General features: G+C 40.2%; 1 protein-coding gene across 1 annotated transcript in view; it reads left to right on the top strand.

Annotated features, from left to right (window-relative positions):
• Positions 1-22,075, top strand: part of KIF6 (kinesin family member 6) — a 379,056-nt gene that overhangs the window by 144,516 nt on the left and 212,465 nt on the right. The window contains exons 8-10 of the mRNA XM_065885960.1: positions 4,085-4,228; positions 5,151-5,237; positions 9,377-9,480. Of these exons, the coding sequence (XP_065742032.1) occupies positions 4,085-4,228; positions 5,151-5,237; positions 9,377-9,480 (335 nt within the window). The remainder of the gene's footprint in view (positions 1-4,084; positions 4,229-5,150; positions 5,238-9,376; positions 9,481-22,075) is intronic.

Below are 22,075 nucleotides of genomic sequence, written 5' to 3'. Positions count from 1 at the left end.
TCTCTCAAATACCGGCTATTTCTAAGTCACTCTGAAGATCCGTTTCTGTCCAGGGGGTCTGGGCTTATTATGGTATTCCTAAAGTCCTCTAGAGCTGGGAGGGTACCTGCTCAGGACCCGCTTATAAAGAAATGGCCTAGGACTTCCCTGGTGGCACAGTGGTTAAGAATCCGCCTGCCAGTGCAGGGGACACGGGTTCGTGCCCCGGTCCGGGAAGATCCCACATGCCGCGGAGCAACTAAGCCCGTGCATCACAGCTACTGAGCCTGCCCTCTAGAGCCCGTGAGCCACAACTACTGAAGCCTGCATGCCTAGAGCCCACGCTCTGCAACAAGAGAAGCCACCGCAATGAGAAGCATGCGCACCGCAAGGAAGAGTAGCCCCCCCTCACCGCAACTAGAGAAAGCCCGCGTGCAGCAACGAAGACCCAACACAGCCAAAAAAAAAAGGAAAAAGAAATGGCCTAAAACTGCGTTTATTGTGCTACAAGTCTTCAAAGTGATCGGGTCCACCATATTTCTCACTTTCTTCCCAGTTACATTGAAGCTTAGTTCTCCCAAATCTCGTTCACTACTAATGACCCTCCCACTGCCTTCCTAGGTAAAACTAATTAATCCAATCACTCATTTATTTATATTCGTTTAACAAAAAAGTGTTGAGCACATGTTGTGTTAATCAGATTTTTTAGCGGCAAATTGGGAAATTGATTCTAACTAATTTAAGCAGCATAGAGTTTATTAAACATAAAGAATCTCAAGAAAAATTAGGAAACTGGGCTTGAGTACTACCCAGCTAGGAGCAGAACAACCAAGATACACTTCTTTTTTTTCTCAAGATCTTTTTGATGTGGACCATCTTTTAAAGTCTTTATTGAATTTGTTCCAGTATTGCTTCTGTTTTATGTGTTTGGTGTTTTTGGCCACGAGCCATGTGGGATCTTAGCTCCCCGACCAGGGATCGAACCCTCACTCCCTGCATTGGAAGGCGAAGTCTTAACCACTGGACCACTGGGAAAGTCCCAGCCAAGAGACACTTCTAATCACACCACTGAACTGCTCTGTAAAACACCACTGTTATCCCCACTGGGTACTTAGGACATTAAGTCCTAGATTCCAGAAACTTCCCTGTAGCTGCCTCAAAAAAACCAGTTGCCTTTGCCACCCACCTACAAATGCGGTCTTCCTCCTTATGACCACCACCTCTCATCACTCACCTCCAATCCCACACAGGGTGTTTGCTTGATGGAGCTAGGTCTCATGCAAACCATGAGCTGTAAGAGAGACTAGGAAATGTAATTTTGTAGGAAGCAGAAGTAGTATGGGGACTATCATGAGAGCTGAGGGAGACAACTCAGTGTCTGCCACATGTCCCGGGTGCTGGGTGCTGTTCTTGGCAGTGGCGATGGAGCCACGAGCAAGAGAAACAAAGTCCTTTGCTTCTCCCTTGTGGAGCAGAAACTCTCGTAGGGAAGCAGGTAACAAACAAGTAAATAAATAAAATTTCCAATAGTGGTGAGTACCAGAAGAAAAATAAAATAGAGTTAAAGCCTGGATATCGGGGTGTTACTTTTGATAGGGGGTTCAGGGAAAGCCCTTGTGAGGAAATAAAACTTGAGCAAAGATTTGATTGATGAGAAGCAGGATGCTGTAAGAAAATCTGGGGCAAGAGCATCCTAGGTAGAAGAAACAAGGTCAAACCCTGCGATGTGGGGCTAAGCTTGGCATGGTGAAGCAACAGCAAGGCCAGTGTGGGCCACAAAAGCACCGTAGGAGACGAGGTTGGATACGTAGACAGGAGCCAGATCACACAGGGGTTGGGTCATTATACCAAGTGCATCGGGAGGTTGTAAGCAGGGCAGTGACTTGATGTAACTTACATTTTTGTAAAGGTTTCTCTGCCTGCCATGCAGAGAGGAGACCATGGGTGGGCAAAAGGAGAAACAAGGAGACTGATTCAGAGCCTTGAGAGCAGTTATTCAAGGAAGGGAAAATGGTGCCTCAAACTGGAGCAGTGGCAAACGAGGTGGGAAAAAGTGATCCAATTCTGGGTATGTTTTGTAGATAAACCTAATAGAAATTGGATGTTGGAGATGAGAGGAATTCAAGAATGTTGCCTAGGGTTTTGGACTGAGCCACTTGGTGGATGGTGGCACCATCAATAATGATGGGTAAAGCCTGAGAAAGAATCAGGCTTGGGGGCAGAGGGGAGAGACAGTCAGGAACAGACATCCAGGTGGAGATGCAGAGTCGCCTCAGGGACAGTAGCTCAGGGAAGATGTTGAGGCTGATGCTGTAAATTGGGGAGACATTCGGATAGGATATGGATGTATTTAAAGCCAGGGGATTGGATGAGATTACACAGAGAGACAGTGTAGATAAGAAAGAGGAGAGGATCCGGGACTGAGCCTTGGAGCACTTCAACAGGTACAATTTGGGAAGAAGAAAAGCAAGTATTCATTATCTAGTTTTTAAGGAAAGGTAAAACCCAGAAAAGTGTGATGTCCTGATTACCAAGTGAATAAAGCATTTCCTGAAGGAGGCAATGAATACCTATGTTGATGCCTTACTCAAATCAGAGGTCTAGTAAGAGAGCAGTCAGTGCTTTTGGTTCAGGGGGGTTGCTGATGACCTTGGCAAGAGCCAACTTAGTTTAGTACTGTTGTGGGCTTGCAGAATGGGAGTGATTCCGGTGAGAGAGAGAAATTAATGCAAAGAGAGGGGTTAGTTATAGGAGCGAAGTAGGTAAGAGGAGAAGAGGGAGGGGACACAGGGCTGGACTTGGGCAGGAGCAGGACAGTAACCACAGGAAGAGTGGAATGTGTGGGGGATTGAGGGACGGGGCAGGTAGACCGCTTACACCTAGAAGAAGAGTGTGTGGCCATCGGCTCAGACTGAAGGTGGAGAGAGGAGGCTGGGTAGATGTTTGAAACAAGAGGATAAGGTGCGAAGGCCCATTTCTGAGAGTGGAAAAGTGGTTTTTGAGAGAATCTCACAGGATTTCTGGTTTATAGTAAAACCTGTGGGTCATTAGCTTAAAGCAAGACCAGTGGTATCGTTACATGATTTTGCTAAAAACGGCCTTCAAAAACAATGTTCCCATCTTATTTTGTAAACTAAAGGAGTAGAAAAAGTTCTGATGATGGGAATTACACAGCTGGGAAGAGGGAAGACTAGAACAATGGCAGGTGTTGGAAGTATTTTCAGGAGCCAGGGCCTTGTGATGCCCCTGAAGTCACATGTCACATCTGTGGGTGACTTATTCCTGATGCTTTGCAGTGGGCATCCTGGCACTGGATTCATCTTCCCCAGAAAACCCTGAACCCCTGGTGGCTCCCCTTGGGGACAGTCCACAGCAGCCCTTCATCCATCTCCCATCCATCCATCTACCACCCTCCTACTAAGTACGTAAGACTGCTAAGGAGCAAGATGAGCAGGCTCTAGTTGAACCAAGGTGCACTTCCCCCATCACTTACAGTGAAAGCAAACACACATATACAGCACTTATTATGGGCTAGTTCTACTCAACGTAATTTGCACATTTTAACTCTTCTAATCATCCCAACTACTCATAGGTAGATACTGTCTTTTCCCAGTTTTACAGATGACGAGACTGAGGCAGAGATGGTGAGTGGCATGCCCTGGTATGGCTAGAATCTGGACCTGGACAATCTGGCCCCAGAATCTAGGGCCTGTTGCCTCTTGTGGTTCTTATTTATTGTTCTGCCTCTTTTACCTTGAAGATGAGGCATGCAGACCAATTTTGGTAGGATTTTTAAAAATCTGGCATGATTTACTCTTGAGTTTTTATATAAATTTCTCAGTGACTGAAAACAGAATAAAAATGTATCCAATTCTGCACAAGTTATATCATCTATCCAAAAATGACAGGGTTCATCATGGTATGTTTTTACTATATTTGCTTCATTCCATCTTCACTGTTACTGTACTGAATATTTTAAGATATTTATTCTGAGCCCAAGTTTTGGGGGTCACCGCATTTTGTATCCTTGTTGCCGTCGCAGCTCAGTTTGTCCGGTGTGCATTTTCTGCTAAGTTAACGCTATTCTTTTTCCCCTCCACCACAGGTCATCATTGCCCTCTCAGAAAAGCACCGCTCACACATTCCATATCGGAACTCCATGATGACCAGTGTCCTGAGAGACAGCCTGGGAGGGAACTGCATGACGACCATGATTGCCACCCTCTCTTTAGAGAAAAGGAATATCGATGTATGTTGCTTCTTCTTTCTGGAGATCTCAGTCTGAGTTTTTATGCTAGTTTGTGAGACGGAGTTGAGGGTCCTGGGTGGGTTTCTGTCTTTTCAACTGGGTTAGGGTATGCCTTCAGAGGTGAAGACCCACCAGAGTTCATAGCTTTGGGTTATTTGCCAGAATTGCAATTCCCCCAATTTGAGAACTGACTTCACATAGCACAGGATGGTTTGCAGAAAACCATACACAAATTTTGGAAGACCTGCCAGAGACGTGAGGGAGGAGACCCATCGGCTTCTCCTGATCGGTTTTGCTCCTGATTGCTTAGGTGCCTTGGAGACATCTCCAAGGTGTGTCCCTAGACATGTCCCTGGGCACAGCACCCAGGACGCCTTAGCAGGGTTTGGCTGCCAAATGGCTCTCCTGGGTTGCTTTAGAGCCAGCTGATGTTTCATGCATTTCAGTTTAATGTTTGGGACTCAGACTTTCTCTAAGAGAGGAAAACAGGGAGCTGCAGGGTTCCTCCCCAAACAAGGCCAAGCCCAAGTGCATTGTAAGATGCCTTGAAAAGCCTCTCTTTTGTGCCTGTTAAAAATATTTATTTTTTACCCTTTGATGCTTATGGATTGTGGTACCTGCTATGATTCTGGTTTGTGTATGTGGTTCTGGTTTGACAAATCAGTAGTTGAAAAGCACATACCAGTTGTCATTTAGGACCTCAGGATCTTCCACACTTTGGGCATCAGTCATTATATTAAGCCCAAACAAAATTTTAATGAAAAATAATGTTCCAGGGAAAGGCAAGACTTCCTAATTTGGAAGCATGTTTCCTCGTTGTGTTGTATGCACATCACTCTAGGTGTACACGCTTTTCCTGTGAACAGAAATTGTTTTATCTCTCTATGCCATAACACTTTAAGGACTTATCTTGCTTTCTTAGGAATCTATATCTACCTGTAGATTTGCACAACGAGTGGCACTCATAAAGAATGAAGCTGTTCTTAATGAAGAAATCGATCCCAGATTGGTAAGCAACTTTTAACTATGTTAAAAAAAATCGAAGTATATCAAAGATTAGTTAAATTTTGGGGGACACTCAGTCTCTGTAACCAGGCAACGTTCTGAATACTGGAAATGTGTTAAATCATTTAATTCTCACAACAACCTCATGAGTAGATGCCATCTCTTCCTCTACTTTACAGATGACAAAACTGAAACGCAGAAATATTTAGTGATCTGATCTGAGTAACAGTGCTGATTGGTAGCAGAGCAGGATTCAGACACAGACAGTCTGCCGCCAGGGCCTGTGCTCTTACCTACAGCCCCCTTTACTCCATCAGTTAGGGGCACAGTGAGTCCTGGGGACATACACAGAATCATACACAGTTATATTTGTAGGCAGGTCGTAGCCTTTCAAAAAAAAAAGTCAGCTTAACTTTCTAAAGACAATAATTATAGACCATCTTTTATAAAAGCTTATCGAGAAAAAGAAGTCCTAATGGTTATTAAATAGAATAGTATTTTGCATGACTGTTCTGTTACTTATTCTAGAGATTTTTTAAAAGTTAATAGTTGGTTTGATCCATGGAAAAATGGCCAAGCCTCTAGTTTTATAAAAATGAATTCTTCTTTATCAAAGTTCTTTTTTTAAAGGAAAAATATTTGCAAGTTACATGATTCAGCTACTCATTATAAATGCAGATATTTTTTCTTTTCTCTATTTTGTTAGTCTTCAAATAAAATACAACAAGGAATTAACTCCTGTCAACATTGGAAATGTTGAAATAAAATATTTCAGTTTTGTAAAACTCCAAAATTAAGATTATATTACTTTGCAAATCAGTCACCTTTAAAAAAAATTTTTTTTTTCTCTAGAAAATAAGCTGGTGTAAGCTTAGTGGTATGCGTTACAAAAAAGATGTGAAATCTTACCAACAGTGCTTCATTTACAAATTTCTCAAATTCCAAACAAGAAAATCTCAAGTTCACTGTTACCCATATTAACTACTTCCTCTTGAGTGTTTGCCCTTCCTTCCCTGAAATCATTCCATTGAAGGGTAGAGGAAAAGAAGGACAAAAGAATAATGGGGCTGACTGTTTTGTCCTACTTGCCTCAGGGAGCCCGAGCTCCCCTGACAGCATTCTCTTCTGGAGAAACCAGTGGGTGAGGCAGGATCCCTTTCCAGTCCAGTCCCTGGTCAGCACCACAGGGTACCTCCACTGGAAAAAGGAGACACAATTCAAAGGCCTAAGTCAAATGGAACTGAACTCCTAGGATGAATTCTTCTGCTGTTCCTACCCTGCCAGCAGCCCTGTAATATTACTGTGCAGAATGAGAAAGATAGGAATGCACTATTAGCCTGAAGACAAAAATTACTTCATAACTGAAGGAAAATAAACATATTAGACATTGAGGTTATTTTTTCCCTTCAAATTTGGCTAGAGAGACTTTTCTTTGAAGGAACTTGAGGAATTTGAACATTATTGTGTGTTAGATGTAAGTCTGTGAGAGATTTAAAGAAACGACAAATCAGGAGTCAAAAACTAATAGCTAATTGAACAAATGTTGAGGTCTTCCTGGTGTAGAATTATCTGGTAATTGACAAGTGTTGTTTCCTCATCTCCTTTATAATTGCTTCTAAAAACTGATATTACTGTTCATTATTTTATGTACAGAGCTTTTCTGAAGCACAAGTGACAGTTGAAAAGTTGTCCTCAAAACCACCCAAAACACAACTGAATGGGAAAAATAAACACCAAATTTAGGGAAGACTCTATGGGACGGGCGTTCACAAGAGTCTGTAATGTTTTATTTCTTAAGTTAAGTAGTGGGTACATGGTATTATTTATACCTTTTTGTATATCTGAAGTAGTTCATACTAAAAAGTAAAATCACATGAATTAAGGTGATTCATCACATTCACAATTAAAAGAAAAAATGAAATGATCACGTCACTAGATGCAGAAAAAGTGTTTGATAACAATAAACATTCATCCATAGTTTGAAAAGACTCATCAAACTATGAATATGAGTGAACATCCTTCGAATGATTAAAGGTATCAACCAAAAACTACAGCAAACATTTTAAAGTTGAAACATTAGAAGGAATAAGACAAGAATATCTTAAGCACTATACTTGGAGGTTCTTAGGAAAGAGACTTTTTTTTTAATTTATGAGGATTTGATAAGAAGAATATCTGTCATTACTTGTGGACAATTTGATTGCTCATATAGAATATCCAAGAGTGTTTAATAACAAGTAAACAGATAACCAAAATAATATTCAGAAAATTAATCCATTCATAAAAATGAATTGCCTTCCTATATATCAAAAGCCAATAATTAGAAAATGCAATTTTATAAAAATTCTGTTTATAATAGCAAAAAAAACTTTAAAATTATAGAAATAAAATCTAATTAAAGACATATACAGATTGGTATTGAAAGGAATCAGAAAGCTATACCATGTTCATGGATGTAATGATTCATAGCATTACTTTAATGTCTTATCAAATTAACCTTTTACTCAAATTTATTTCCAGTTAAAATTTGAGGAGGGCCTTTGGTAGAATTTTACAAGCCAAATCTAAAATTTATATGAAAGAGCAAATGATCAGGAATAGTGAAGTCTATTTTGAAAGAGAACAAGATGGAAGGGGCTTATTCTATCTAGATGCCCAAAAATTTTTAAGATATAGTAATTAAAACAGTGTAGTATTACCATACATATAGTCAAGTAGACAAATGTTTTTAACCAGTAGCCCAGAAAAAAAAAACAAGTTACATGTGGAAATATATAACAGAATTATAATAGAAAATCTTGCATGATTAGCCATAAAAAAATTAAAATTAGATCCATATCTCACACTTCCTACAAAATAAAATCTATCAACCTAAATGTAAAAAGCAAAACTTTAAAACTTTTATAAGAGCATATAGGAAAACATTGCTATGGCTTTAGGTAAAATAGATTTTCTTAAAGAAGACACAAATATAAAGCTCAAAACAAAAGAAGTTGCTAATGAAATTATATTGAAATTTAAAACTTTCATTTAACAAAAAGAACACCACAGAGTGAAAAATATTACATAGATTGGGAGAAAACATGTGCATTGCATACAACTAACAAAGGGTTCACATCCCGAATATATAAAGAAACCTGCAAATTAATAAGGAAAAGAAAAACAACTCAACTGAAACATGGGCAAGATGGTGAATAAATAATTCACAGAAGAAGAAACCCAAACAGCCAGTATGCATATGCAAAGATGATCGACCTCACTAATAATCATGAAAATACTAGTTCTAAATTAGAACTAGATAAGAGACCATTTTACACCCACCTAGATAGGCAAGATTAAAGTGTCTGGCAATACTACGTACAAAATGACAAAAATGTGGGGAAACAGGAACTTACATATATAGCTGCTGAGAATATGAATTTATGCATCCATTCTGAAGAGCAGTTTGGCAATATATAATAAGGGGGTGCACTAACTCTACCTCCACACAGTTCTAGGTAAACACTACAGGGAAACTCTCCCACACATGCCCAGAGACTTATAATGTTCACAGCAACACTCTTTGTAATCGCAAAAGTAAAGCTCCTGAATGTCCCTCAACAGGAGACATAGATACGTAAATTGTGATACATTCCTTTACTGAAATACTATATGTCCATGAAAATTCATGAACTAGAGCCACATGAAGCAATATAAATAATCTCAAAAACATAGTGTGAGGGGGAAAAAAAAAGCAAGTTGCAGTTACATGCAGTATGGCAACATTTACATAAAGTGTAAGGCATGCAAGATGATATCATACATCATTTACAGTCACATCTGTACATATGGAGTAAATGTATAAAACATGCAGGGAAATGCTACCCACTAAATGCAGGACAGCAATCACTCCAGGAAGGACAGAAGGGGAACAGGAATAAGGGATACCATTTCCATCAGTAATATTTTATTTGTTAAGAAAAATCCTAGAACTATTTTGACAAAATGTTAAGATTTAACAAAGCTGGGTGCTAAGTACAAGAGTGCCTTTTATATCATCCTCTGTACATTTTTGTTCATAATTTTAAAAGATGTATGGTTCTCTGTCACATAGTTCCCCTCAGTGAGGAGTTGACATTTACGCTCCTGCCTTGCCGTTTGCAGATGATTATACGCCTACAAAAGGAAATCCAGGAACTGAAGGATGAACTGGCCATTGTCACTGGGGAGCAGAGGACAGAGGCACTCACAGAAGCAGAGCTCCTTCAGTAAGACTGCAGACTTTTTCTTTTTCTTTAACCGTTCAAGTCTGTGTTAACGTCTTTGTTGGCCCTAATATTATGAATTCACCTCAAAGAACGAAGTTCTCCTGGGACGGTCTGAAATTGCATTGAGGCGCCAGTTAAGAGTGGCGGCTTTCCATGAAAAGCTGGATAAGGCTGGCAGGATTTTTGCCTCCTCAGCTTTGAGGAAGTAAAGAACAGAGCATAGAGAGGACGGGAATATCCTTCTCATGCCAGCTGAAGAAAAGAGGTTGTATAATAGTCATGCAGTTTTTAAATGTATACACCAAACACTCTTAAGCTGTGGATCTCAGATCTGAAAGGAATTCAAGAAACGTCCCTTGTCTTAAAGAGCATCTTGCTGCAAGCACCAGTTTATCCCATGCCAAAGTAAGCTCTCTCCTTTAATAAATGGATGGTCCATACATTACAGTTCAAACACTCGGGCTTCCCTGGTGGTGCAGTGGTTGAGAGTCTGCCTGCCGATGTGGGGGACACGGGTTCGTGCCCCGGTCCGGGAAGATCCCACATGTCGCGGAGCAGCTAGGCCCATGAGCCATGGCCGCTGAGCCTGCGTGTCTGGAGCCTGTGCTCCGCAACGGGAGAGGCCACAGCAGTGAGAGGCCCGCGTACAGCAAAAAAACAAAACAAACAAACAAACAGTTCAAACACTCAAGATGGAAATGAAAGCAGGTATTCGGGGCTTCCTCCAAGTGCGGCATCTTTCAGAGCCTTTAGATTTGCAGCCATATGGCATACCAGGGGCACAGCGTGGCTCTCGTTCTCTCTCTGATCACGGGCCACAGTGGCGGGCTCTCTAGTTGTTTCTGTGCTGCTTATTAAGCACTGTGGAGTGATCATAACGGACTAGGCTTAGAAGGCACTGGTATTCTCTATTTCAGAATAACAAAGCTACACAAGATTTTTTTTAAGGTTTTCTGTCATTTCACATAACCCTCTCTCAACAGAGAAAACGGTAACAGATGATGAAAGTATTTTCTTGAAACAAGCTCATGGCTGCCCCTGAAGGTAGGTGTAAAGCTTGAGAAGCCTTAGGCAAGGTTTCTGTTATACTCAAAGCCTTCCTCCTCTAGGATAGCATTTCCTGGTTCTAGAACACTGTGTTTAATAATATGATAGGCCCCTAAGGCTTTCCTTACAAAACCACTTTGTGGCGTATATGCAATTAGGGTGAAATGTGACTGCCAAATTTCACATTTTAGAGAATTTCATGTCACTCCTTGAAATAACTTGGGATATCTTAGATATTGAGAAGCCCAAGTTTAAAACTCCTTTACTGTGGTGCTCCCTTCCCCTCAAAGAAAGGACTTACCCAATATTATTTTTGAAGAAGTCTCTTCAGAACTTTGATCTTCAAATCAGAATCCAACCAGCAAAACAAAACCATTCTAGGCCTCTCAACGGCAGGAATTTAATATAGGAAATTTGTTGCCCAGGAGATGGTACTATGAGGTACTGCAGCACCCCAGAGATCAGAGCAGCAGGAGGAGGTCCTACGCCCCCAGGACTGGAGGGACATCGGTAGAAGGTTGTGTTAGCAAGGCCAGAGACTAGTGCCAGCCAGCAGGAGCTGGACAAGATGAACGCTGCCCGACAGAATGGAAGCTGAGGCCTCTGAAGAGCCATGGGTGCTGTAGAGGCATCATCCCAGCAGGGAGGCCTGGCTTCTCCCTCACCTCCCCTTTCAGTCTCCACCAGTGCCTCCCGCTGGCTGAACCACTTACCCAAAAGCCAGTTGTTAAAAGAGTCAGGGAGTGTAGTTTCCTGTGATGCAGAGTCAAACAAGGGAAAAGTGGAAATTGGATCTAAAAGCAAACAGGGAAATGACCAACATATCAAATAAGTAACAGTGTTTTCTCTAATTCCTGTGTACTCTGTGTTGCTCAGAAGGCTCCGTTTAAGGGTAAGATTCTGACTGTTGTGTTTCAAAATGTCAGAATGTACAAAAATATGCTGCAGGTTCCCTCCAGATTGGGGGGCTTTTAGAACTGATATAAAGAAACATCGGAATCTCTAGCCACAGCCAAGAATAAGAAGTAAACTTGATAAGGGATTAGAAGCTTCAAGGGATTCCTGGGAGACTGAACAGTGGGATTGAGATGGGCAAGAGAAGAGGATAGACCAAGTCATGGTGCAGCACCACCAAGGTCCCATGTCTAGAAGTGGTGGCACCCTGGAGCAGGAGAGGGCTGGGAACAGCTGCTGAGGGTTGGTAGAGCTCTTGTAGTGGGAGGAGTTTGTTCCTATGAACCCCTGTGTACTCCCTTCTTCCTTTCTCCCCGCAGTGTTTAGGTCAGTGTTTAGGATGGGGAAATAGGGAAGGACCCCAGGTAGCTGATGATGCCCAGGACAAAGAGGGACTGCATAAGCTCTAGAGACCAGCTGCTGTCTCCAGCTCTGCCCATCTCCTGTTCTCACTGAAAACAGTAGGGAGCACAGGCACCCACAGCTGCTTCAGTCCCTCACCTGAGACTAGCTGCCCAAGCTGAGAGAGCTTAGAGTCCAGGAAATGTGAGCTCACAGTTGGGAGTGACTAGGAATATGAGGACAACCAACACGGAAAAAGCCAAGAACAAGCATTTACAGCTTGGAGGGCTTCAGAACTAAGCAAGAAAAGTGGTTACTATCTTTAGAGATATAAAACATGGCATTCCATCCATGAAACAATAACAGGATCAAGAGGAGATCTTGAAAATGAAAAATTGTACTTGTTGCCATTAAGAACTTAATGATGGCCAAATAGCAGAATGTAAACACAGAGGGGCAAATTAGTGAACCAGGAAGGTGGGGGCTAAGGGATTCTTCCAGAATATAAGATAAAAGGGTAAAAAGAGAAAGTTTAAAGAAAAGAATCGTAGAGAATAGCTCTAGATTTGTCAACATGTAGGAAAACAGAATTTATGGAGAAGAAGTAGAGATAATGCAGGGGAGCCAATAGTTAAAGAAAGAAAACCTATTTCTTGGAACTAAAAAAAAGAAAAAGACATAGGACTTCAGAACGAAAGGGTTACCATGTGCTGAGTAGTATAATAATGTTGTAGAAAATTTTTAGAACGTCACCAGATAGAAAATAATCCTAAAAGTTATCTGAGAAGAAAATTATTAACAACCAAGAATCTGCTTTAGAGAAGACTTCTCATCAACAACTCTGGAAACAAGAACTTCTAGTGCTGAAACACAAAACAAAACAAAAAAGGACTATGAATGGAGATTTTTGTATCTAGCCAAATTAATATTCAAAGGTGAAGGTGAAATAAAGCCACTTTTCAGGCATACAAGCTTTCAGACAGAAAATTTACCATGCTACATCCTCTCTTAAAGAGACTACCACAGACTATACTTTCGCAAAAAGAAAAATTCTATGAAGAATAAGAAACAATAATAAGCACATTTTGTTATAACTTCTTTATGATATTTAATATTGGATTACGTTTACATTACCTCTTTTACTAACTTGCCATTTATTATGTAAACAGATGTTTCTATCTAAAAGTTACTGACAACAAGCAAATTTGCCAGTCACAGGAGTTTCGGGGTAGAATCATGAGAAATAAAATTGTGACAACAGATCTAAAATACTGACAGATGGTTAGATTTTGGATTGGTTTCCTTTGATCCACAGATAACAAATATACAAATGTCAATTGGAACAGACTCCATACAGACAGTATGTAGGGTTGCCATTAGTTTTTCTGGACAATTGGTTCACTCATTCACGCATTAAATGTTTATTATTCATCTACTATTCACACAACTCTATCCTGGGCCCTGAAGGGAGCACAAAGATGAACAAAACCTAGATCCAGCTCTCAATCGGTTCACAAGTTACTGGCAGTGACAGACATGAGCACAAGTAATTATGATGCAACATATAAGTATTATGAGGAGAGATGAATAAAACATGAGACTGCAGAGATAGTGATGATTAATTTTGAGCTCAGGAATCATGTAAAATTAGTTTATGTGCTAATAAGTGAACTTCAGCAATTTGCAATGAAGTCGCTTCTCTGCTGTCAGTATAAGAGCGCTATATTGCATCACGTCTCATCAGTGGTTTCTGAGCAGCAGCTGGGGAGAACTCACGCTGCAAACTGCATTCACCCTGCCAAAGCCAAGCGTAGAGTTTCACAATCCAGTAACCTTGGTGCTTGTTCATGCTGGTGGTGAGGATTATTCAGATAATGTGGTTTTTTGTTATTGTTTTTGTTATATTATAGTTGCATTTATGTTTTGGCATAATTAGCTAGATCAATATTGGTACAACTTAAAATTCATCAGATTTAAGAGTGCTTTATCATGTTAAAGTAAAAGAGATAAGTTAAAATTTGCCCCTAACGTGGCTCTGCCATTTAATACCGTCTGTGCTTCTTTGTCTTCTGGGGCCCCTGGACATTTACTCAGGAATGTGAATGAGCTTCAGTCCTCCCATTGCGCCCAGACTCCCGGATGGCAAGGGTGGGAGGGAGGTAGTAGTGTAGCAGAGAGGAAGAGTCCCACAGCTTGGCAGGGCAGAGTGGCAGGAATGTTCTAGCCTTGTCTACTTGTCTGTGCTGCTGATTCCTGGGCTTATGCTGACTGGCATGGCATGAAGACATTCCTCTCAGGGATTCTGCGAAGGACATCAGAAAGCAGATATTTAATAGATAATATATTCTATGTAGTATGCATTGGACAGTTTGGAGATGTCTGTTAATACCTAGCCCTATCAAATTTTTTGAACTATTTCCCAGAATTTCAGTTCTTAATGTAAATATCTGTTGCATTGACTTGGATGCTTCAACTGAAGAGGATTTCAGATGTCAGCCTCCAGTTATTGGGATATTTTTAGTTTACATCTTTTTTTTTTTTTTTTTTTTTTTTTTTTTGCCTGTGTAAAATTTGAAAAGAGACAGCTGGATGGAGGCTGTATAGCCAAGTTAATGTTTATACAAAACTTCTTGGGTGAAGATTTAATTCTGATTGGTTCTCTAAACACATATCTCATTCTTCCTTTAAAAAAATCCCTTAGGCCTCCGGCTAGGGTGGAAGCTTTATTTCCTGGCCCAAGTCTAAATGAGTAGAATATTTTCCGCACAGCAACATTTTCTTTCTGAGACAGAACTGAATTGGATCCCATGGGCTCAAGTTTGCCCAAAGTAAATTTACAAACATCTCGATCCTTTGCTTTTCTTTTCTCTTTTATCTCCCGGCTTTATTGAGATATAATTGACATATAACATTGTGTAAGTTTAAAGAGTACAGTGTGATGATTTAATATAGGTATATATTGTGAAATAATTACCACGATAAGGTTAGTTAACACCTCCATCACCTCACATAGTTACTTATGTAACTGTGTTTCTGTGTGTGAAGAGAACATTTAACATCTACCCTGTAGGCAGTTTTCAAGAATACAATACAGTATTGTTAACTATAGTCACCATGCTGTACATTAGGTCCTCAGAATGTATTCATCTTAAAACTGGAAGTTTGTACCTTTTGACCTCCATCTCCCTATTTCCCCTGCCCTCCAGGCCCTGGCAACCGCTGATCTACTCTCTGAGTTCAACATTTAATTTTGTACACATAAGTAAGTTCATACAGTATTGGTCTGTCTCTAACTTATTTCCTTTAGTTAATTTTTATAAATCAGTTAATCCTTCAAACTGAATTTATTGAGTACCTACTGGATGCTAATCATTTTAATAGGTGTTTTGGGGGGGTTAGTAATATAGGATACAACAAATAATTCCAAGGATTTACAGTTTTATTGGGAAAATAAGATATATGCACACAGGCACATTTATACACACACATATGTATATATAAAACAGAGAATAAAAGAGTGTATTAGTAGAAAGAACAAATGGACACTGAGAATCGTAAAACATTAATTATACTTTTAATTCTAATCATGTTAGTTTTTAATGGCTCTTTTATGTGTAAATGCTATCTTATGACTAAATGCTATCTATGCTCACTTTCAGCTCCATGTTTTTAAATCTAATATCGATTTATCACACATGGTTTAATACAGTATTTGCTCATAATCTATGATAATGAAAAGCTAAATCGTTATGTAGGAATGGGGGAAGCCATTGCAGATATCACTCACTGAGCAAGCCAACGAAGCCTGAAAGGATGTCACGAGGAAAAAGGCACCATTCTAAGATGAAGCAGACCACATAAACAAGGCTACCTAGAGGGATTGAGCACAGTGTGTGTGTGTGTGTGTGTGTGTGGCAGGGGTGGGGGGTGATATTTGCCGAGGTTGCGGGTAGGGGAAGAAACTGTGAAAAAGAAACAAGAGGGAGGTATTAAGAGTGACTGAAATATTCTATATCATGATTTTAGTGGTGGTTACATAAGTATACACATTGGTCAAAAGTCATAGTACTACACACCTAGAAAGGGTAAATTTAAAATTTTACCATCTGTAAATTTAACCTCAACTAACCTGACTTTTAAAAAACTGGAGAAATCTGTATGACGAAACATAGAATTAAAAGACTAGTCATTAAACAAGCCAAAGCAAAATAAAACTGTACAATGAGGGATTTTCCTTTAAGTAAAATTTTGCTATAATTAGTTTAATAATAGCAACGTATCTTTGATGACAAGCCCCTAAGCACACATATATTTTTACAATTAATGACTACATATACAAGTTGAGGAGAACTTCCTCAGTTTCCTGCTCTGCTACCAAACCTGCACACCATCCTGCACCTGTACCCACCCTCTACTCCTTCTTATTACAGTAGAGAAGGTGTCTCTTCCAGAGCCGACCTCACCAATTGTGCTCTCAACCCCAGTGCCTTCTGCCATGTCAGGGACCTCAACTCCCCTTCTATTTTTTTCTCTGTCTACAGCTTCTCTCTTTTTACTGGGCTCTTCTTTTTAGTATTTGGGCTCAAGTTTCCCGTATTTGAAACAAAATGCTCCCCCTTGAGCAAACATCCCCCTCTACCTACTGTCACTTTCCTCTCCTTTAAGCTAAACGACTCCAAGAAGTTGCCTTCACTCACGGTCTCCCTTCCTTTCCACCCCACTCACTACACTACACACTCCAATCTGACTTTTGCCCCATTGATGGACCCCAGTGTAGATCAGTTTGATGGGCCTATGTCAGTCTTCATCTTCGGTGACCTCTCAGCAGCATTCAACATTATGCACCACGCTCTCGCTGAAACTTTCTCTTCTCTTGTCTTCTTCCCATCTCCTGACTGCTCTTTGGCTTCTTGGGCCAGATTATCCTCCTTTCATGTGGGTATTCCTCAAGGCATGGTCATAAGACCTCCTCTTCTCTTTTTCTTTATACTTTTTCCTAGATGATCTCCGCAACACCCACACGTCAGTTGCCATCCAGATGCTGATGACTCGTATTTATTTTACTCGTCCATATTTATTCTTCTCTGAATGCCCTGCTCATTGATCACATTGCCTACCTGACAGCTGGCCCTGAATTCAACATGCCCCGAGCTGAATTCTTTTCCATCTTTCTCCAGACCTGATCTCAGCCACTGGATCCCCCTCAGTCAATGTCTCTACAAGCCGTACAGTTGCCCAGGCCAGAAACTTAGAAGCTACCTGTGATTGTAATCATTTTCTCATCCCCCAAATCCAACCCATCTGGAAGTCCTGTTGACTCTGTCCTCAAAGCATGTCTTGACTTGGACCACTTCACACCACCTCTGCTGTTGTTATCCTCGCCCAAACCTCCGTCATCTTTTTTCTACTACTAAATTTGTATCATAATAGGTTCTTCCGCTCCCCTCTAAATCTTTTTCTGTGCAGCCAGAATATTCCTTTTTAAAAACACAGTCCTTACCATTTCACTCTTCTTGAAACTCCGCAGTGACTTCTGACTTCCTGTTGTTCCTGGGAAAACACCAAAATCCTGCATGTGGCCTACAACTGTCTGCCTGCTCTGACCCCTTACTGTGTTTTCAGCCACATTTCATATTCCTCTCCCCTTTGCTCCCTTTACTTCGACAGCACCGACCTTTCAGTGTTTAATTTCGTCCTGTCTTCTAACCTGGGGCCATTGCATGTGCAGTCGCTTCTGCCTTCTGCCTGTGATGACAGGCATAGGGACATGTACACACACACACACACACAGACGCACACACATTGTTTTGTTTATTCTACTCATCCTTCAGACCTCAGTTTAAATTGTTCCTCCTCAAAGACATCCTCTCTGACTTGCAGCCCCAACTAAATCATGACTGTGCTGTACATTTCTGTGTTTTTCTGTGCTTTTCCTTCGGAGCACTTATCTCTGTTTACAGCCATGTACTTGTGGCATTGTTTGGTGGTTATCTGTGTCCCCACCCTATGGAAAGGCCTTTGAAGGCAGGAGCCATGTCTGCTTTAAATGAATGTACACAGCACCTTTCTTCGTATCATTCTGTGACCCACAATCAAAGAATATGCAGTGAATATTAATACAGCAAAGATTATGCATACGCTACATTAAACCCACAACGGGAAAAACTTCAGAGGTATTTGACTGGCTCATGAGCACGTAATCACACAATTTAAGGTATTGAACGATGGAAATCCACCTGTGCAGGCAAGTGTTACCTGAAGGAAATGATGCCCTAGTTTGAAGTACATTTTACCAAACAGGAAATGACCTGGGGCTCTGGCCAGGGCAGCCTTCACTCCTGCTCTTTAGGAGTCCCCAAACTCCTCTTTGCTCTACTTCCTCTCCTATTGGGGAATAATCCCATCTTTCCAGACTGAAACAGTCAGTAAAGCTGGGAGCTGTGCTGGAGTTGACCCTCAGGCTCTTAAACCATGTGCAAAACAGAGGGTAGGCCTTCACCTTTCATCCTTGGGGCTTGGCGCGATAGTTGGAAATAGTTATCTGATGGGATTTCTTTTAATACAATTAAATGATTTAAGACCAAATACAGTTTAAATATAGTTTAAAACCAAACACATTGTGTTATCAAACCCACAAACAGGAAATTTGTTTCAAAAGGGCATATCTGTACTAATAAAATCTTCATTGATATCCAAACTTTTATTTCAATGCAAATAAATATACCTAAAGGAAGAGACTTAAATCCCCATTTTTGCACCAAATAAATCTCACTTTGAAATAAAACTAATTTATACCTTTATTCATTCTTTCTAGTGAATAAACACTGATTGAGTATTGTTGATACCATGTCAGGCACTGTGTTAGGAATCGGAAGCTCAGAGACAAACCAAAGGGTCCTGCAGGAGGCTGGCCATTGGAGAGAGAGGGGCAGATGACCAGACATACATGCTTAGTGATGGTGCTGAGCTGCTGTCATAGACACCCGGATCCAAGATGGGGAGGGCAAGCTGTTTTGCAAAGGGCAGAGGACCATGGAGGAAAGACTTTATAGAGGAAGTGACATACAGAAAACCCATCAGCACTTTCATCCTTTTAAAGTAAGCATTTAAAGGTGACTTCAGGAAAAGTCATTTCCACCATGTTTAACTTGCAGCTCAATTTTTTTTTATTAGACTAGTCTAATAAAAGTTTAATTGGGTTCAGTTTCTCAATATGTTTGAACTGGATTAGAACCAAAAAACAGATTTCAACTATAGGTATAGTGGCTCTCCTGAACCTAAAATTTGATAAGTTGTTCCCAAAGATATGGGACAAAATAACTAAAATCAAGACCATCCCATATAATTTGAGATATACCATCATCATGATGATAAGTCTTGTCCTGTGACCCTCCGATTAGTTTTGAAATGAGAGGAAGCAAGCAAAAAATAAATGATTCCCTTCAATATTACAGTTAATACAGTCCTAATGAGAATTACTGATAGATACCAAAGCAGTCTTTTAGGGAGAATCTCTTGTCAGTACTTAACTCTAAATCAATAATACTTTATCCTTTTTATATTTGGCTTATTGTCACTGGCCTCCAAAGTGATTTTATTTGTCAAACCACTGTTAAGAATGGTTTTTTTCTTTTTTTAAAAAAATAAGTTTCAGGTGTAGAACATTATAATCAATATCTGTATACACTACAAAGTGATCACCACAACTAGTCTAGCTACCATCCATCACCATGCAGTTGACGCCCTTCACCTCTGGTAACCATTAATCTGATCTCTGTATCTATGAGGTTTTCTTTGTTTTATTTTGTGTGTTTGTTTTGTTTTTTTAGATTCCATATGTGAGTGAAAACATATGGTACTTGTCTTTCTCTGTCTGACTTATTTTACTTAGCATAACACCTTCAAGGTCCATTCATGTCGTTGAAAATGTCAGGATTCCATTCCTTTCCATGGCTGAGTAGTATTCCATTGTGTATATATGTCACATCTTCTTTATCCATTTATCCACCAATGGGCATTTAGGTTGTTTTCATGTCTTGGCCCTTGTAAATAATGCTTCAATGAACATAGGGGTACATATATCTTTTCCAATGAGTGTTTCATGTTCTTCAGATAAATACCCAGAAGTGGTATGGCTGGGGCATATGATAGTTCTATTCTTAATTTTTTGAGGAATCTCCATACTGTTTGTCATAGTGGCTGTACCAATTTACAGTCCCACCAAAAGTGTACAAGTGTTCCCTTTTTTCCACATCCTTTCCAACATTTGTAATTCTTTGTCTTTTTGATAATAGCCATTCTAACAGGTGTGAGATGGTGTGTCATCATGGTTTTGATTTGTATTTCCCTAATAGTGATGTGGGACATCTTTTCATGTGCCTGTTGGCCATCTGTATATCTTTGTTGGAAAAATATCTATTCAGATCCTCTGCCCATCTTTTAATCAGGTTGTTTTTTGTTGTTGTTGAGCTGTATGGGTTCTTTATATGTTTTTAATATTAACCCCTTATTGGATATATGATTTGCAAATATCTTCTACCATTCAGTGGGTTGCCTTTTCATTTTGATGATGGTTTCCTTCATCGTGCAGAAGCTTTTTAGTTTGATGTAGTCCTATTTGTTTATTTTTACTTTTGTTTCCCTTGCCTTTGGAGTCAGATCCACAAAAATGTGGTGGAGACTGACATCAATGAGTTTACCACCTGTGTTTTCTTGTAGGAATTTTATGGTTTCGAGTCTTACACTCAAGTCTTTAATCCATTTTGAGTTAAATTTTGTATATGGCATAAGTCAGTGGTCTAGATTCATTCTTTTGCATATGGCTGTCCAATTTTCCCAGCATCATTTATTGAAAAGACTTTCTCCATTGTATGTTCTTTGATCCTTTGTTATAAATTAATTGTCCATATATGTGTGACTTTTGATTCTGTTTCATTGATCTGTGTGTCTGTTTTTGTGCCAGTACCATACTGTTTTGATTACTATAACTTTGTAGTATAGTTCAAAATCCAAGTGGTTTTATTTGTCAAACCACTATTAAAAATACGTTTCAAAATCATGACTTATGCTGTACAAGTTCTATGATATGATGAGCTCTCCTGATTGTTCTTCCACTGTGGAGACAGAGAGGAGTAGATTTCAGGAAACAGTGTTCCCTAAGGATAAGAGATTGAGATGGAGATAGGGATTGAGATGGGGAGAGGGAGAGGGACAGAAGTAGAGATAGAGAGGAGGTTGGAGAGACAGAGAAAGAGAGAGAGAAGCTTATACAGGAATCTGAACAATCTCTTGAAAATTATTAGAAATATGACTGAACGCTGTCCTACACCAGATTGTTCATTAAAAAATGAAAAATCTCAAGAAAGTTTGTGCCTAATTTCTCATTATTATGGATGAAATTGTCCCAATGACAGTGATATTGACTACTGTGACTATCCAGAACCTCTTTCCAGGACCCAGTGGCCTCACATGGCCTGGCCCCTGGCAACCTCTGCAGCCCCATTCCCTCCCAAGCCTCTCCTCCTCACCATCCCTCCCCTGAAACACTCCTCCCTCACTTCATTACTCAAATGTCACATTATCAGAAAGACCTTCCCAGGCCATGTTATCTAAAATACACCTTCCCCTGTCACTCTTTATCTCCTTTATGCTGAGTTATTTTTCTTCATAGCAGCAACGTCATGTTTAATGTTTCATTATCCGTTGTCTGTCTCTCCCTCCTTCATGAGGACTGGGACCTCATCTGTGTTGTTTTCCATGTACCTGGCCCATGGTAGACCCTCCATAAATATTTGTTGAGTGAATTGGTGAGCACTCTGTCAGGGCCTCGGTTCCCTCTCTGGCTCCTTTCATGAGCCATTCATTTTCCATCTAGGACCTCTACTCAGAGCTGCCCAGGTGTTTGGTATGCACCAGGATCCTTAGAACCAGTCTCTGTGAACAGTAAGCACTTCCTGACATTTAGATTCAACACGCACTGGTTTGGTATCCGCTGGTGTGGGTTTCATCTTATCAGTGTGAATGATGGAGGAAGTATCTGAAATATTCAGAATTTTGCCCACAGCTATTTTGTGAGCTTTGTCTGACTGAGATAAGGCAGAGAAAATTTATTTGAATGGACTGAGAGTCAAGAGACTTGAATTCTAATCTTGACTCTCCTTCTAATCGAAGGGGATCTTAACTGATCCCTCTACCTCAATCTTCTAATCGTTGCTGTGTGACCTTGGGCAAATTATATCATCTACATGTGTCT

The sequence above is a fragment of the Phocoena phocoena genome, chromosome 10 (assembly GCF_963924675.1).
Source record: "Phocoena phocoena chromosome 10, mPhoPho1.1, whole genome shotgun sequence".
NCBI lineage: Eukaryota > Metazoa > Chordata > Mammalia > Artiodactyla > Phocoenidae > Phocoena > Phocoena phocoena.
Note: the sequence above shows the minus strand (reverse complement) of the source record. Positions and strands in the feature narration are given on the sequence as shown.